We start from the raw sequence: 17,892 nt of genomic DNA on the forward strand, positions 1-17,892 counted from the left end.
ACCAGGGGTGAGGGGTGAGGGGTGAGGGGGTCCAGGGTCTACAGGAGGTCTGGGGGTCCAGACTAGGGTTCTAGGGTCTAAAGGAGGTGTGGGGGTCCACGGTCTAAAGGAGGTGTGGGGGTCCACGGTCTACAGGAGGTGTGGGGGTCTAGACTAGGGGTCCAGGGTCTTCAGGAGGTGTGGGGGTCTAGACTAGTGGTCCAGGGTCTTCAGGAGGTGTGGGGGTCTAGACTAGGGGGTCCAGGGGTCTGACATCACATACCAGGCAGGACGCAGACGCAGATTTTTTGGGAGGTTTGAAAGGCGGGGGGGACGCATTGTCCCACTCCCAAAAGGCCATGGAGTTGGGCGTGGCCAGACACCCCTGGGCCGGGTCAAGTTGGTACGACCCAAACCCAACCCAGAGCAACCAGAGACAGGACCGACGTGAAGACACAGGAAGAAAACCAAAGAGATGACAGCAAAAGGAAAGGGAGGAACCAGAGAAGAAGAAGATGGAGGAAGAGAAGAAGAAGAAGAAAGAAGCATGGAGGAAGAGAAGAAGAAGAAGAAGAAGAAGAAAGAAGCATGGAGGAAGAGAAGAAGAAGAAGAAGAAGAAGAACATGGAGGAAGAGAAGAAGAAAATAAAGATGGAGGAGGAACATGGAGGAAGAGACTAAATTAAAGACAAACTTAAAGACAGCATGCTGTTGCTCAAATGAATAACGAGACACGGAATAAACAAAAGGACAGAAAGAGATGACCAGACAGAACCACACCCAGACGGGGTCTACAGAGAAGGTCTTCAGAGAGGGGTCTGGAGACTGAGGGTCTGGAGAGGGGCTCTACCTCCTTGAGGTCGTTGTCCAGGGTCAGGTGGTCCGGGTTCTGTTCTCTCCGTCGCTGGGCGGTGGAGGTCCGGTGGGTCAGCCTGCAGACCAACACAGAAAGTCAAGACTCAAACAAGGCATGGAGAGTGGAAACGCCTCGTCTCCTTCAGGCGTCCTAGACCACATCGGTTGCATAATCTTGACAATAAAAATAAACATCACTTGACATTTCTACTGAAGGTCGGTATCCAGCCCTGGTGGGGGGGGGGGGGGGGGTACTGGAGGGTACTGGTGGGTACTGACTTGTTGCTGGTGGGTACTGACTTGTTGCTGGTGGGGGGGTACTGGTGGGTACTGACTTGTTACTGGTGGGTACTGGTAGGTACTGGTGGATACTGACTTGTTGCTGGTGGGGGGGTACTGGTGGGTACTGACTTGCTGGTGGAGGGGTACTGGTGGGTACTGACTTGCTGGTGGAGGGGTACTGGTGGGTACTGGTAGGTACTGACTTGTTACTGGTGGGCCCTGTGTTGAGCACGGCGGCCTGCAGCTTGGGGAAGAAGCCCCTCTGGTAGCGGCCCTCCCCGATCTTCATGTCCAGCAGGTGGGGGTGCAGCGCGGTGTGGTCCACCTTCAGCAGCCGCTGCTCGATGGCCTGGGCTGGGGGGGGGGGGGGGCACAGCGAGGGGTTACAGATAGGACGACACACGGCACATATACAGGGGCTCAGACCCCCCACTGTGACCCCACTAACCCTAACCCTGCACAGTCCCCTCCCTCTGGACATAGAGGAAGGAGCTCCGCGAAAAAGAGGGAGGAGCTCCTTTTTGGCTGTTAATTGGACACCGGCACGCACCGTCACCCCGGACAGCACAGCCCACGCAATTAAGGCTTAACACCAACCGCTCGTTAGACACTGATTACATGGAGGTGTGTGTGTGTGTGTGTGTGTGTGTGTCAACATCCATTGCGTTTCCCTCTGGCACAAAGGAACAGGCAGAAACATACTTTTTTTTTTATTTGCTAATCACACACACGCACGCACACACGCGCACGCACACGCATACACACACACGGCTTCTGACCCTGTGTCAGTGCTGCTTATTCATCATTCAGCAGCAATTACCAGATCCCCCTGGGACTTAACAAGATTAACGAGGCCTCATTAAGACAAAGGCCTGAGCCAACATCGCTAGGAGCAGAATGCAGCAGGAATGCCTGCAGGTTGGTAGACGTGTATGTGTGTACGTGTGTGTGGGCTGTTCAACACACTGGGGGACCAGCTGATAGAGGCAGATAAACAACATGGAGCGGACGATGGAGGGCTAATCCCTTCTACTGCCCTTCAGCCTAGTCTGAACCAGGACCTATGAGCAGGGCATTATGCGTTATATTATGCTATTCTACATTATGTTGAGACATTATGTGTTACGTCATATTATTCTACATTATACACAGACATCTTGTACAGGACAGAACATAACTCGATGAGATCTGAGGCCCACAGGGGCCAGAACACCCTCACACACACACACCAACTCCCACACAGACTACCACACATTCAAACACACACCACGTCTCACACACTCACACACATTCAAACACACACCAAGTCTCACACACATTCAAAACACACACCACGTCTCACACACAATTCAAACACACACCACGTCTCACACACAATTCAAACACACACCACGTCTCACACACGCACACACATTCAAACACACAGACTCTCACACACATTCAAAACACACACCAAGTCTCACACACAATTCAAACACACACCACGTGTCTCACACACACACAGTCTCACACACTGGGGGGGGGGGGTCTAACTCTGCACTCACCGGCCTCCTTCAGGCGGGTGCAGCGCTGGTAGTTGGAGGAGCGCAGGCTGGGCGCCCGCACGTTGTAGAGGCGGGCCTTGTCGATGCGGCCGTCGAACACGCGCAGCAGCGGCTCCTTGGCCTCCCACTGGGACATGATCTTGTTGTCGATGAAGGTGGCGAACATCTGCGTCTCGATGAAGTGCGACAGGAAGGGGAGGTACGGCTCGGGCTGGTCCGACAGGAAGGACGCCTGGGTGGGGGTGGGGGGAGAGTGTGTGTTAGAACAAGCGACCGTGTGTGTGCGCGTCATACTGACCGTGCACAGGTAGATCAATGTGCGTACATGCAGGCGGGTGTGTGTGTGTGTTTGTGTGTATGTGCAAACAGGTGTGCGTGTGTGTGTGTGTATGTGCGTGTGTGTGGGTGGGTGTGTGTGTGCAGGCAGATGTGCATGTGTGTGTATTCTTGTCACCTTCAAAGTCACCGTCAAAGTTTTGCATGCAGGCATGTGGGCGTGTGTATTCGTGTGTGTGCACGTCACCTTGTCAAAGTTTTGCATGTGCGTGTGTTTATGCGTGCTTGTGCATGCCTGCAGGGGGGGTGTGTGTGTGTGTGTGTGTGTGTCACCTTGTCAAAGTTGTGCATGTGCTCGCGGCTGCTGAGCCAGGACTCCAGGTCGGGGCTCTGGATGACGAAGGCCTCGTAGTCCGAGAACATGGCGGTGAAGCGGCCCGCGAACACCTCCCTGAGCTGCACGCTCAGCTTGGCGTTACTCAGCTCCTCCTCCTCCTCCGCCGTCCGCACCGCACCCCCCTGACCGCCCTGACCCCCGGGACCGCCCTGACCCTGACCCTGACCCCCCTGACCCAGCCCCTGCGGCCGGAGCCCCGCCCTCAGCGCGTCCACGCCCGCCACGGTCACCCCCGTGCGGCGGGTCAAGGCCTGCAGGCGCTCCAGGGTGGCGTTCCCCTGCAGGCGCTCCATCACCTCCTGCTCCTCCCGCGCCAGGTTCCCGTTGCGGCCGTCCTCATCCTCCCTGCTGTCCCGGCGTGATCCTGCTCCCCATCCTCTTCCTCCTCCTCCCCCTCCTCCTCTTCCCCCTCCTCCTCGCTGTTCCAGCGAGGAGGAGGAGGAGTTGGAGGAGGTGGTGGCCCCGCGCCGGGAGCCCCCCGCTCCTCCTCCTCCCCCTCCGTTGGGGGAGATGCCGTACTGCCGCAGGACGTCGCTGATCTCCTCCCTGAACTCGGCCATGTTGGGCAGCTGGGGGAAGTCCTCTGGCAGCTCGATGCGGTGGTTATCGATGTCCACGAAGCACAGGTTAGCCTGGGGACAGAGGGGACAGGGGGGGGGGGGGCACTAGGTCAGGCTGGAGGACAGACAAACAGACTGACACTAGTCTAGACCGCTCCGATCTAGCAGTGATGCTTGCAGAACCACTTGTAGATGGGTCTTCATTAGCTCTCTCTAGAGGTGAACACGTGGTACTGCAGGCATATTATGTTGGACGTCCTCGTCCTGCCACTTAATGTACACACTTATTGTATGTTGCACGTCCTTGCACTGAAAAATAGTACTTAGCATTGGGTAGCATCTTATCCGAGCTGTCTTTGTTAGTCACTCACATGTCAGTACTGTTCAGTGTGTGTCAGTTTGTGTTCTTGGCGCTCTGTTTTGACAGCTGAAGCTGAGCGTGTGTTCACCAGGTTGAGATGTGTTCTGTGGTGAATCTAGGTCAGGGTGTGATTGACAGATTATCCATCTAAATCGGAGGTAATGGATTTAGCACCAGAGCATCTAGATGGGATTACATGCACCCTTGGAACCCAATAATGTAAAAAAAAAAAACATTGCCCCTTCATAAGGTAGATGGGTAACAGGATGATTGATTGATACTCTTCTCTCTGCTGTGAGGCCGTCCGTCCCTCCCATCCTCATTATTGTCCTCCTTCTCTCATCCTCTTTCTGGGTCACTCTGCTCCCGGCCTCAAACACAGAACCAGGGGCCGCAGACAGGGTGTGTGTGTGTGTGTGTGTGAGTGTGTGTGTGAGTGTGAGTGTGAGTGTGGGTGTGTGTGCGTGTGTGTGTGTGTGAGTGAGTGAGACAGAGCGAGAGAGGGAATATATGTTTGGGAAAACAACAACAAGACCCAGACGCTAAAGTTCTGCAGAAGATGGGAGGGAGCCAGCCTGTCTGGGGCTTACTTGCAGTTACTCGCAGATTCATTATTAATAAATAAAACTGTAACCATTATCATATTTTTAACGAGCGGAGGTGTGTGTACACTGGGCTGTGATTGGCCTGGGCTGTGATTGGCCTGGAGCCTGATTGGCCTGGGCTGTGATTGGCCGTACCTCCTGGGGTAGCTCCAGCTTGGACCGGTCGGCCCCCTCCCGGGACTGCAGCCCCATCAGGTAGGGGACGGGCGCGTCCAGGAAGTGGAGCAGCGAGGGGGGCAGGATGGGCACGTACACGTGCTGCCACTGGAAGGGGAAGAGCAGCGAGGTCACGCCCTCCGCCACCGTCATCAGCCGCTGGTAGTCTGACGATCACAACACATAAACATGTTAATATATCATTATTATTAATACTAAGGTCCGCCACCATCATCAGACTCTGATAGTCTGGAGAATACAACATAGACATATTATATATATAGATATATTATATAGAGCAGCAAGGTCACAATACACATAGAAATATATTAATAACATTATTTGATCATAATTGTTAATATTATGGTCCGCCACCGCCATCAGACACAGGCAGCCTGGAGAACATATAGATATGTCATTATTAGATCATAATTATTAATATTATTATTAGGGTCTGTCATCAGACACAGGCAGCCTGGAGAACACATAGATATGTCATTATTAGATCATAATTATTAATATTATTATTATTATTAGGGTCTGTCATCAGACACTTGTAGTCTGGGAGATTACAACATATATATATTTATATCATTGTTATTAATAATAATGATATATATTGCAATGAAAGGTCAGTCCTCAGCCGGAAGGGAGGGAGAGGTTTGTGGTGACCATGAGGAGAACATTACTGCTCAGGAACCTCCGTCACTGCGTCACGTTCGTCTCTCAGATTAAGGCCACAAAACAATCATACTAATCCATAATTCATCAATTCATCCAGTAATCTTCATTTTTCATCTCCTCAATCCCTTTTCCTCATTCTGCCTCTTCCTCCACCTCCACCCATCATCTCCACTTACACCCATCCCCTACATCTCCACCCATCCCCTTCACCCTACCTAGTGTGTGTGTGCGGGTGGGTTTGTGCGTGTGTGTGTGTGGTGCTGGGTGCTGTGGGGTGCGTTTCATCTGTGCGTGCATCATTAACAGTAACAGTAAACACTTTACTCAGTAAACTGTGTGCCTCATGTCTGAACCGGTTCAGGCCGGAAGCCGTTCGTGGGAACCAGATGAGTGTCGCACTGATTGGTGTTCCTGTCTGAACCCGTCCTGTCTGACGTCACTGCCCACGGCGTACGATGGAAGAAGGGTTCAGTTGTTCTACGGAATTTTGATTTATGTCGCCCTGCAAGCACACCCACGCACATACAAACGCACACACAAACACAAGCCCAGACACCCACGGCGCACACACAAACAAACACAAGCACAGACACCCTTTCAGTGTCTGTTGCTTGTTTTTCAGTCCTTGCATTTGTTTCTCCTTCAGAAAGAGAAAGACCAGACAGAGGGAGAGATGTAGGCCAACCCCCCCAAAAATCACTGATGCTAAATCGAGACACACTGGCCAAGTGGGGCAGTTGTGCCAGTCTACTGTCGCGCACACACACACACACACACACACACACACACACACACCCCCCCCCCCCCCCCACTTACCCTGGGAGTAGAGCAGCAGCTGCATCTCCAGCAGGGTGCAGGTGTAGAGCTGCAGCAGGTTCTCCACGCCCAGCAGGGCGAAGGCGTCGCCCAGGGGGTAGTCGGCCAGGGGCAGCTCCCCGGGGCCGGGCCGCTGGCACACCACCGGCTCGTACACGCCGTGGAACCGCAGCGAGCGGCCGGGCGCCGGCAGCGGCACCTCGTACAGGATGTTGTGCACGTAGCTCTCCAGCGGCAGCGGCGGCGGCTCCGGCGCCGTCACGGCCCGCAGCAGCTGGGCCAGGAAGCGGCGGCACGCCGTCATGAAGGGCACCGGCGCCAGCAGGCACAGCGCCTTGGTGACGTACAGCGTGTCCCGCGTCGCGTCATAGCCGCCGCCGCCGCCGCCGGGGCGTGGCACGGCGAGGGAGGAGGGCGAGGGGGGGTCGGTGGCGGCGCCGTCCTCCAGGCTGCTGGCCAGGGAGTCCATGCTGGAGGAGGAGGAGGAGCTGGAGGGCGGGGCGCGCTCGGCCTGGTGCATGTGGTGCAGCGTCTGCATGGCGGCGCGCACCGGCCCGCTGGTCACCTCCTCGTAGAAGGTCTGCACGAAGCCGTAGCTGCGCGAGCCGTCCTCCCGCGTGATGATGAAGGAATGGAAGGCGGGCTCGCGCCGGTCCGCCTGCGTGCAGAACGACAGGCCGCGCGGCATGCACAGCTGGGGGGGGGGGAGGGGGAGGACGGAGGACATGTGCAGGGTTACAGGAGGTCAGCCGACAGACACACACAGACTGACCGACAGACACATGGACAGACAGACGCATACACACACATGGACAGACAGATACAGACCGATGCACACACACAGACAGACACACACAGACACACAACACAAAAACACAAACACGCGCACACGCGTACATAAAGACAGACACACACACGATCGGACGGTTCATCTGAGCTCCCTGCACGGGCTGCAGTGATAGGAGCCTAATGGCCGCTTCGGTCGGGTCCAAACCAGCTGGGGAGGAAGTGCATCATCACCGTTACAGGAAGTCAGCCAGACTAAGCCCCGCCCTCTTGAAGAGCTCTTGGGTATGTTCGCCTTCAGTTCACCTCACTACACACAGGTGTGGCATCAGCCTCATCAGCAGGTGACCGGGTAGCCCAATCTGCCAATCAGAGGTCCTGCCTGCAGTACCACGTCTAACCTCTAGAGGGAGTCGTCTGATGTGGGGTAGACTGGTTTGGCTTTAACAGGATTCACACCATCAATCTCATCTTTCACTATATTGACTTTCCACCGACCCGCCATTCATGTTAATGCTTGCCCTCTATCTCATGTTATGCATGTTTAATGAGCACACCTGAACACACACACACACACACACACACCTGATTGAATCAGCGTTGATAGGTGCTGAAGACATGACACACACCACTGTGTGTGTGTGTGTGTCAGAGGGCAGTAAACCCATCAGTGTATCAGCCCATCAGAGATAAAGAGTCAGTCCTCATTGCAGACCTTCTGCAAGTGAACTCTGTTCTCCTCAAAGTCAGGGGTCACCCTGATGTGTGAGGAGGGGAGACGAGAGAGAGAGCGAGAGAGAGAGAGAGTGAGAGAGAGAAAGATAAGTGACTTCAATGTCTCTCTCTCTCGTCTTCCACTAGACAATCAGGCTGGTGTTTGATTTCATTCTCCAGCGAGGCCAGCGGAGGTAAGAGGAGAGCAGAGGTGAATTATTCAGAGGTTCTGAGTGACGCCGAGGAGGACACAGAACCCTGGTACCAGAACCCTGGATACATATCTCTATATCTCTATATCTCTATCAACTATATCTCTATCTCTTTCTAAATATTATATCTCTCTCTATATATATATATAGTGAGAGATATATTATATTACTTATTATATTACTGCTGGTTCCTGATGAATGATCCTCCCAATGGATGCTCCATCTCCCTCTCTATGAATATATTTCTATAGTATTCTTTCTCTCCATCTCTCCTCTCCTATCATTCGTCGTGTTTTCTAAGGTTACCCTCAGCGTTGATCACCAAGCGGAGGACAGCTCCAGGTACAAATGACATCAGAGGTAGACACCACCCCCCCCCCCCCCCCCCCCACTAGGACCACCGCTGGAGGGGATGGAGGAGGGAGGAGGAGGGACCTGTCTGCGCCTCCGGTAACGGAGCGAGCTCAACTTCATCACCACACTCTTCCTCAGGGAGAACCAGAGTCACCGCATTAAAGCTTAATGACCTCCCTACACCTCGCTTTCCACCACACATGAGAGCACACACACAGAGACACACACAGGAAAACACACACACACACACACAGAGACACACGCACACAAAGACAGACAAACACACACACACACACAGACCCAAGAACCAGGCCCAACTCCTACCATGTTGACAGCATCCTGGTCGAAGGGGTTCCACTCCACCGTCTCCGGGTAGTGGGCCAAGATCTTGGACTTGAAGGTTCTCCTCAGAGGACTCTGGTCAAAGTTCTCCCCTGAGAGAGAGAGCGAGAGAGCAAGAGAGAGAGAGCGAGAGAGAGATAACAGAATCACATGAGCGACTTCACGCTGTGCTAAAACGGTTCATATGGGTATGAGGATTCCATGCGTTGTGATTGGCTAAACCACGGGCTGGATATTGTCAGGCCGTGAGCTTCAACACCAGAGCTGTGATGTAAAATCACAGATCAAAATGTGAGGTTTCACGTCGGAGTTTCAGAGTTTCATCTACGGGCTCCAACCAGCGGCCATCTTGGCTGTAAAACGTGAGTGCGGGGAGGCGAACCCAACAAGGAATTCCGGCCGGCTTTCAGGGATGGGCGTTCCATTGTGGAGCGCCACATGGGAGGCATTCCACTGGGTCAGCAGATGGGCTCGTTCCAACAGTCGGACAGCAGAGTAGCGTGGACTGAACACAACACACACGCACGCTACAGACCTCCTACCAGGGCGACTCTGTTGTATACGGGGGATGGGTTAACCTAGCGATTGTTAGTGCTTGGACCTTGGTTCTATGAACATCCTTACTGTACCGACAGCGGTATATTGTGGTTTCTCTTTCTGCTGACAAATGTACTTATTGTAAGTCGCTTTGGATGAAAGCGTCTGCTGAATCTCCTGAATGTAGATGACTGAATCCGGCCACCTGGTTAAAGCTGACTGGGTTCTTCCTCCTGAAACCGGACCCAGTCCCCTGCAGGGGTCCCCAGAACTCCAAGAAACACTGGAGGAAAGGTTTCCATGAAGCAGCTGATCAGAGCAGTGTTGTTCACCACGGCGTGCTGAGCCGTGCCCCCCCCCCCGCCACCCCCCACCAGGTCACAGTTTCAAGGCTCTCCGAGGGTCTGTGGGAGGTGTGTGATGTACACCAAGCTGTCTGTCGGAGCTCCTCCAACACAAACAAACACCAGCTGACCTCCAGCGCCAGACCGCCTCTCACTCTCACTGTGAGGCCGTGTCTGAAGCGGCGGTGCGCCGATGTCGTTTGCATTTTAACAAATGAGCACCGAGCCAACCGGGTTTCAGGAAGGAGCCGAGACGGTGGCCGTAGCGGGCGGTTGCATGGCCGCCGTTAGAGCGCCGGCAGGGCTCCGCCTCAACATCCACCCGCCGGCCGCTCTGAGAACAGACAACTGCCACGCCCCTCACATGACGGCCCTCACATGACGGCCACGCCCACGCCCTCGTGGCCTCTCTGTTCCTCCACAAGTGGCTCTGGAGTGAGAGTGTCAGTCAAACATGTGAAGTGGGAGACGCTGAATGGCCCCCCCGTGGTGGCGGTGCTCTGAGAGGCCTTCAGCTGGGCGGAGGCAGGGTCCAGGGGGGGGCGACGGAGTGGGTGGTGGGTGATGGCACTCTACCCCCGACTACATCCAAATGAGGCTGTCCTGCTAATGGTGGACCGCTCCAGGGATGAGGACAGTGAACAGCCTCAGTGACCACCGGCAGGTCTATATATAGACCACTCTGTTATAGCTCTGAATGATGTCATGGGGCACTGCACGACACCACAGAGAAGGAGGGAGTGAGTGAGTGAGTGAGTGAGTGAGTGAGTGAGTGAGTGAGTGAGTGAGTGAGTGAGTGAGTGAGTGAGGCTAGGGTGTGACATTGCCCTTTCTCTGCATCCGCCCGCCAATCAAATCAGTTGAAGAGACGACATCATCAACCAATGCCTGATGGTCTAACATCTTCAGGGAGGGGTGGGGAGGGGGAGATAGGTGCAGAGGGGGGGAGGGGGGGGGGGGGGAGAGGGGTGGAGTGGGGTGCAGCGATGTTGTTGTTATATTAACTCTCTTCTGTTTCAATAAACCAAACGTCCATAAGCCCTCCCCTTCTCTCCCAGCCGCTGTGTGGGAGTGAGGGTGGGGGTGAGGGTGGGGGTGAGTGAGGGGGTGAGTGTGGGTTACACAAACACTGTGTACACGGCACACAGAGATTAGAGCGAGGCTAAGCGTGCGATGATGCGAGCGGGGGACAGGAGGTCGCAGGCGGAGCCGTACGGACAGGGGGGCGGGGCTTATTATCCTCAAAGGCTCTGCTCATTGATCGACGGAGGTCAGGGGTCAAACTGCACCGATCGATGGGAGCATTCTGTGATCGACGGGTCAACTGGTGGAAAGTGATCATCACGACTTCATTCTGAGAGTCGACGGTAATTAAAATGGATGAGGATGAAGGTGGATGGAGGGAGGAGTCTGGGGGGGAAACAGGGTGACGCAGACAGACACATACTGTCAGACACATACTGTCAGACAGACGGGAGAACTGTCTGTGTGCACGACTGATACACAGCAGACAGCAGGGGGCAGCCATGGGGGCGGGGGGGGAAACTGTTCAACTGAATGTAACCCCGTTTCCCTTTGGTACAAACGTCTACCGCCGGGCAGTTATGATCTTTATTCAACCAGAACCTCAGCCAACGGCCCCCTCGATACAGGGGGTTAGACACCAGCTTTCAGAGCAGCGGTTCTCAAACTTGTTCTACTGGTGTACCCCCTCTAATATATTTTATAGTTTTCAGTCGAATGCCCCTTCACCAGCATAAAAAGATTTTAGATCGGGAAAAAAAAAAAGAACGTAAATAATGACGTATAATGTGCGTTCCATTTTGCAGTGTAAACATGAACATTAACTGGCTCAGGGTTAAAAGAAATGAGTTTATTTTTATTATTATTATTATCATTAAAAATAATTCTCTGTACCCCCTGCAGTACTCCAAAGTACCTCTAGGGGTACGCGTACCCCCATTTGAGAACCACTGGTCCAGAACACACACAGGCCTGTCTCCCAGACACAGGGCGAGCGAGGCAGGTGAGCAGAGAGCGAGGCAGGTTGTCGGGTAAGAGGATGAGCGGAATAGAGAAAGTGTAATCCGGTTAAACCAGGATTAAGGCCACATCACGCCCAGGTAGAGAGGAGGAGCAATCATCGTCAGCCAATCACAGGGCTGGAAGTGAAGGATGGGCTTCGCCAGCCAATCAGAGGGAAGGATGGGGTAGCTAGGGAAACCGTTTCCTTTTTTTAATGACATTCAGCGCACCCAGTTTGATGTGATGAGTGTTTCCATCCTGAGTGTTGTTGCTACGGCGATGTGTTTGTATGGAGCCCGACTTTAGTCGGAGTCTGACAATGGCCTCCTATCTCTAGAGTTAACGGTCGAGTTCACACGATCAAGATCATGTCAGACGGCCCCTGATTGGTCCACACCTGGGGGTGGGAAGAGGGGGGGGGGGGGGGGGGGGGGAGGGGTTTATTTACCTTTGGTAGCAGAGTCGGGTTCGTTACCACGGAGATCAGCCTCCAGCCACTGGTACAACGCTACGGACCGCATGCAGCGCAACGACGGAGACGGGGACACAAGAACAACACGACACAATGTCAGAATGGATGCAGAGGACGTCGCACACACACAAAGACACATAAACACACATACGTGCACACACACACACAAGCACACAGACATACACTTAAAACACACACAAACGCACAAATACACACACACACACACACACACACACACACACACACAATGATTAATGCAGATGAATGAGTGTGATTAACAGTGATTAGCGTCTGAAAGCCCCCTGCAGCCCCCCCCCAGGTCCCGGGGTCTAGGGAGGGGAAGGTGGGAGACGGTGCTCCAGAGAGCTGGAAGTGGTGGACTTCATACGTAGCACTGGGATGGCTAGCTGGCGGCTAGGCGATGTTAGCGGTGGTTAAACGTGGGTCGACCATAGCGTGTAGCGTTAGCATGCTGTAAAACAGGGACCAGAACGCTGGAGAACCACTATCAGGTGCCGAGACACTCCACTGGCAACGGCTGCCTTTGAGCAAGGCATACTGGAGCGCCGTGTGTGAGGTTTGCGGCCCAAACCTCTAGACGAGAAGGACATTGTGACACGTTTCCGAACGGCGTTGGAACCGCGTTACATGTGACTGGGAACAACACGGACTGCCCCTTTAACTAGTGTGGCCCTGCGGTGACCAATCAGGGACCAGACATCAGGCGAATCCGTGGCCAATAGGAGTCCCCTGCCCGGGACATCATGACACAGAGACACAAGCCTCCAGGACCCAGCACTCAGAACATCCCTGTCCCTCACTGGCCAGTGAGGGCTGCGGCTGTGGAACACAGACTCAGTACTTAGTGGTGGGTGGGGTAGGAGTTAGCTTGCGGCCACAGTGCTACATACTGCTGTGTGTGTGTGTGTGTGTGTGTGTGTGTGTGTGTGTGTGTGTGTGTGTGTGTGTGTGTGTGTGTGTGTGTGTGTGTACAGAACAGTACAAAGCGCTCTGCACTTTAACCCGAGTGCTGCAGGACCGACCAGCGAGTCCACAGCTCATTTCCTCCCTCCGTTCGTCCAGTCTTTATTATCATGTACTGGGCACACAAACACACAGGAACGTTATTAAAGGACAACACTGACGTACCTCTCAATCCCTCAGAAGTCCCAAGGTAAACGAAGCTCGCTGAACTGTGGCGCAGGTTTAAAACCACACTCAGCCTTCAGTTACATTCTGATAGTTTAGCAGACGCTTTTATCCAAAGCTAACAACCTAACAATCCCTAGGTTAACCCAATCCCTGTATACAACAAAGCTAGCTCTGATAAGACGCGACACAATGCACACAATAACTATTTTTAAGGGCAACGAGGTACAACATACTATGCAGAGTCTAGGTAAACTCAGAACAGCCTAGCATCACATATCTCAGTATGGGTGGCTCGTTTCATTCAGGCCTGTATCCGATCTGTATTAAACACTCTGGTCTCCACCCCCCCCCCCCCCCCCCCCACCCCCCACCCCCCGCGCTGGTTTCCATCCATTGATTGTGACGGAGCAAAGAGTGAGGCCGGATCGATGCTGATGGCCCGTGAGTCTGGAGGAGACGAGGCTGCCGTTGTGTTTTATGTACTGTGGCGCGGCACAGATCCATGTAAACAAGCTCGGACAAGATGGAGTCCATGTAGAGTGGCTGTAACAGCACCGCTAGACGCTAGACGCTGACAGCAGGACTGCAGCACTGTCTGTGACGTCTGTGATGTTCTCAGCTTTTTAAACCATAGAAAATTGAAAACCGTCCATCAGTGTGTGGTGGCGGGTCTATTTTTGTATGAATAAAAGCATCATTGTTCTCTATTTCTGGTCACTCCATGACTGTGTATTACTGACGGTGTATTACTGACTGTTTTACTGACTGTGAATTGATGATTATATTGACACATGCATTTACTGTGAATACAAGACCTCAGTAACAGCATCACATTAACATTATATTAACATTATATTAACGCCATGAGAGCCCTAAGCTTGATCTGTGCTCAGGTCAGCGTTGCCGTAGTAACGGTGTCATCAGCAAACCCACAGAAACCTCCTCATTAATTTGATTTATCATGTAATATATTATTGTGTGTATTATGTTACTTATGACACACACACACACACACACACACACACACACACACACACACACACACACACACACACACACACACACACACACACACACACACACACACACACACACACGTACAACAGATCAATGTGTGTAATCTGCGTCAACGGTCTAGGAGAGGATCCTCTCGGTCTCCTCTTACCATCTCCCCTCCCTCCCCTCTCTGGCACTGCTCTCTCTCTCTCTCTCTCTCTCTCTCTCTCTCTCTCTCTCTATGTCCCTCCCTCTCTTCATCTCTCTGTCCCTCCCCCTCTTTCTCTGTTTAGATCTCTCTCATGTTTTTTTTATTAGGAAGGTAAAATCCTTTACTACTACAGTACGAAAGGTCACACACACACACCCTATTGTTACGAAAAAAAACGAGTACTATAGTATGAATACGCTTAATAATAATAACCAATCTTGGAGCAATAACACACACACACACACACACACACACACACACACACACACACACACACACACACACACACACACACACACACACACACACACACACACACACACACACACACACACACACACACACACACACACACAGCCCCAGACGGTGATGTATAATGCATGTGGAGCCTGCAGCCTGGAGACACCTTCACCCTGAGATACGGGGGGGGTGTCTACACCTAACCAGCAAGCAACAGCTGGAACTGATTTTATTCCAATGTATGAGAAAGAGAGAGAGAGAGGGGGGAGAGAGAGGGGGGGGAGAGAGGGGGAGATAGCGAAAGCGAGAGAGCGAGTGTGATGAATATCAGAGGGTTTAATCAGCTCAGACACGGTAGAGGAGATGCTTCCTGGGGTTTGACGAGTAACCAGTGCAGAACATGTGTTCTTGTTTCTCCTCATCACACAAACATGCATTTTAATGACGTCCACACCTGGCAAGAGGGAGAGAGGGAGAGAGGGAGAGGGACAGAGAGACAGAGCGAGAGGGAGAGAGACAGAGGGGGAGAGAAAGAGAGAGAGGGAGAGAGACAGAGGGGGGAGAGAGGGAGAGAGAGGGAGAGAGAGACAGAGGGACAGAGAGGGAGAGAGTGAGAGACAGAGAGAGGGAGAGACTTAAAGAAGCGTCTGGTTCGAGCCGGCCTGGCGGCCCCTGAAGGACGTGACACGCGGTTCCACTTCAAGCGCTCCTCAGACCCTCTGAGTGCCGTCATGAATAACCATCAGACCAACACAGCAACCCAGCTGTTTGTACACGGTCAGAACCAGGGGGTCCCGTCCTTACAGTTGGAGGGGGTCAGGAGGACCACGGTGGTTATGACCCTCAGAGGGTCTGGGGGTCAGACACATCAGGTCAACCACCAGGTGACCAGATGGAATCATTTCAGTGGAAAAATAATGAAGTTCACACTATGTTTGACCATGTGTACTGATACATTTTTTTTTTCCTTTAAACATCATTTGGGTTTGAAGTTGCTTAGCAACGGCAAACAATCAGGGAACAATATTTCTTGATTGAGGAGTGAAACAAACGCAGCCTTGTGTGGAATCACACTCACACTCGCTCGTTAGTGCTTAATTAAGCATATTGGAGGGGGCGGGACCTACCGGTAATGAGGCTCTGATTGGCTGAGCTCTACATTCCACTACACAGAGTATTGGAAGCCACTGTGGACACCTGCTGGGAGGGAACACACACACACACACACACACACACACACACACACACACACACACACACACACACACACACACACACACACACACACACACACACACACACACACACACACACACACACACACAGAGAGAGAGGAGGCTGGACCATCTGTCTCCTTGGCAACAGGACACACATCTCCCCCTTTCATCACATGAATTAACCTCACATTAGGACGACAACAGAGGCGTCGCAGCAGGGGGCCGTGTGTGTACATCAAACGAGGATTCAATTAAAGGATGTGCGCTTGATGTCTTTCTCCCCTGGTCACATGACGGCCCGCTGGCCCCATGTACCAGCCTGGTCACGTGATACAGGTCCATGTCCATGGTCTGGTACCTTCGTGTTCGTGCGTGTTTATGTCTCTGGGTCACATGACACAAGATCTGGTACCTCTGTGTGTGTGTTTACGTGTCACCGCGTGTGTGTGTGTGTGTGTGTGTGTGTGTGTGTGTGTGTGTGTGTGTGTGTGTGTGTGTGTGTGTGTGTGTGTGTGTGTGTGTTTGATGTGTGTGGGACAATGGGACTGTGTTGGCTCTGATCGGCCCGGCTGTGAGTCTGCTCCTCACATCTTATTGGCCGGGCGGGATGGGGTCTGGGGGGGGGCGTGTAAGCCGAGTGATGATGTCATCACACTTGTCATGCTGTCAAAGCGCTGCTTTGTTACTCAATTCAATGAAGACACTGAAGAGAGACGTGGGGGGGAGGGGGGAGGAGAAGAGGAGAGAGGAGATGAGGAGAGAGGAGAAGAGAGGAGAGTGACAGAGATACAGCGTAAGAAAGAGAGAGAGAGAGAGACGGATGGAGAGACAGAAAGCAGAAAGAGTGCGTTGCAGAAGGAGTGAGTTGCGGAAGGAGTGAGGTGTAGGCGGTTTTCATTCAGTGTGCACACTGCCCTGGGCCGGGTCTGTCCCGGTCTGATCCCACGGTCACATGACCAGCTGTCCCGAGGGGACCCAGAGCATCCTCTGAAGACCGCTGTGAGGGAGCGCAGGTTCCTCACGTTCGAGTGGAGCTACTCAGCCATCTCACCCCGGTGCGTCTTACTGGACTAAGTAATTCACTGCATTGGACTTCTGATCACTTTATCACAATAGTAGAAAGACTGACTGGGCAGCCAGACTGGGAGAGTCCTCCCCCATCCCAGTGGATAGATGTCCCCTATTCTAAATAACATTAAAAGGTGGCTTCATAACGACACAAACGAGGACATGCCTAAGCGGAGCAGAGTGATCTGTCCGGTAGGAAGAGTGGAGCGGCCAACATTCTCTGGCTCTGACACAACCAGACCTGGAGGGGGGAGAGGGGGAGAGGGAGAGAGAGGAGACTCAGAATAGATCTAGAAGAGCGGGAGGGAGACAGAGAGAGAGAGACCGAAACACAGAGAAAGACCGAGAGAGATAGCCGCAGGGAGAGAAAGAGAGAGAGAGAAAGAGAGAGCGAGACAGAGAGAGAGACGCCAGGAGAGAAACAGAGAGAGACAGAGATTGAGAGAGCGAGACAGAGAGAGAGAAAGAGAGACACACACACAGGCTGAGAGTCAGAGAGAGAAACACACACACACGGAGAGAGAAACACAGAGAGACAGAGAAAGAGAAATAGAGCCAGAAGCGAGCGAGAGAGCGAGAGAGAGAGAGAGAGAATTAAAGTGTATACTCTGTTCAGGATGACGCAGACAGAGCTTTCAGTTGCTGCCGGATACAGAGCCTCTCATTAAGAGCCCAGGGGCTCCTCCCATAACTGTGATGAATCAGGA

At 53.0% G+C, this 17,892-nt stretch overlaps 1 protein-coding gene across 3 annotated transcripts in view; it reads right to left on the reverse strand.

The window, feature by feature from the left end:
• dennd5b (DENN/MADD domain containing 5B) overlaps window positions 1-17,892 on the reverse strand; it is a 40,040-nt gene that overhangs the window by 11,822 nt on the left and 10,326 nt on the right. For 2 of the 3 annotated variants that reach the window (XM_084486600.1, XM_084486599.1), the window contains exons 2-9: window positions 12,278-12,337; window positions 8,906-9,015; window positions 6,516-7,209; window positions 4,995-5,182; window positions 3,270-3,965; window positions 2,661-2,892; window positions 1,320-1,470; window positions 830-911 (exon numbers count right to left, since the gene is read on the reverse strand). In XM_084486600.1, coding sequence (XP_084342726.1) covers window positions 830-911; window positions 1,320-1,470; window positions 2,661-2,892; window positions 3,270-3,965; window positions 4,995-5,182; window positions 6,516-7,209; window positions 8,906-9,015; window positions 12,278-12,337 — 2,213 coding nt within the window. Of the gene's footprint in view, window positions 1-262; window positions 365-829; window positions 912-1,319; window positions 1,471-2,660; window positions 2,893-3,269; window positions 3,966-4,994; window positions 5,183-6,515; window positions 7,210-8,905; window positions 9,016-12,277; window positions 12,338-17,892 lie in introns of all 3 variants that reach the window. The other variant, XM_084486601.1, reaches the window with a different exon arrangement.

Source organism: Micromesistius poutassou (assembly GCF_964030765.1).
Source record: "Micromesistius poutassou genome assembly, chromosome: 22".
Lineage (NCBI taxonomy): Eukaryota > Metazoa > Chordata > Actinopteri > Gadiformes > Gadidae > Micromesistius > Micromesistius poutassou.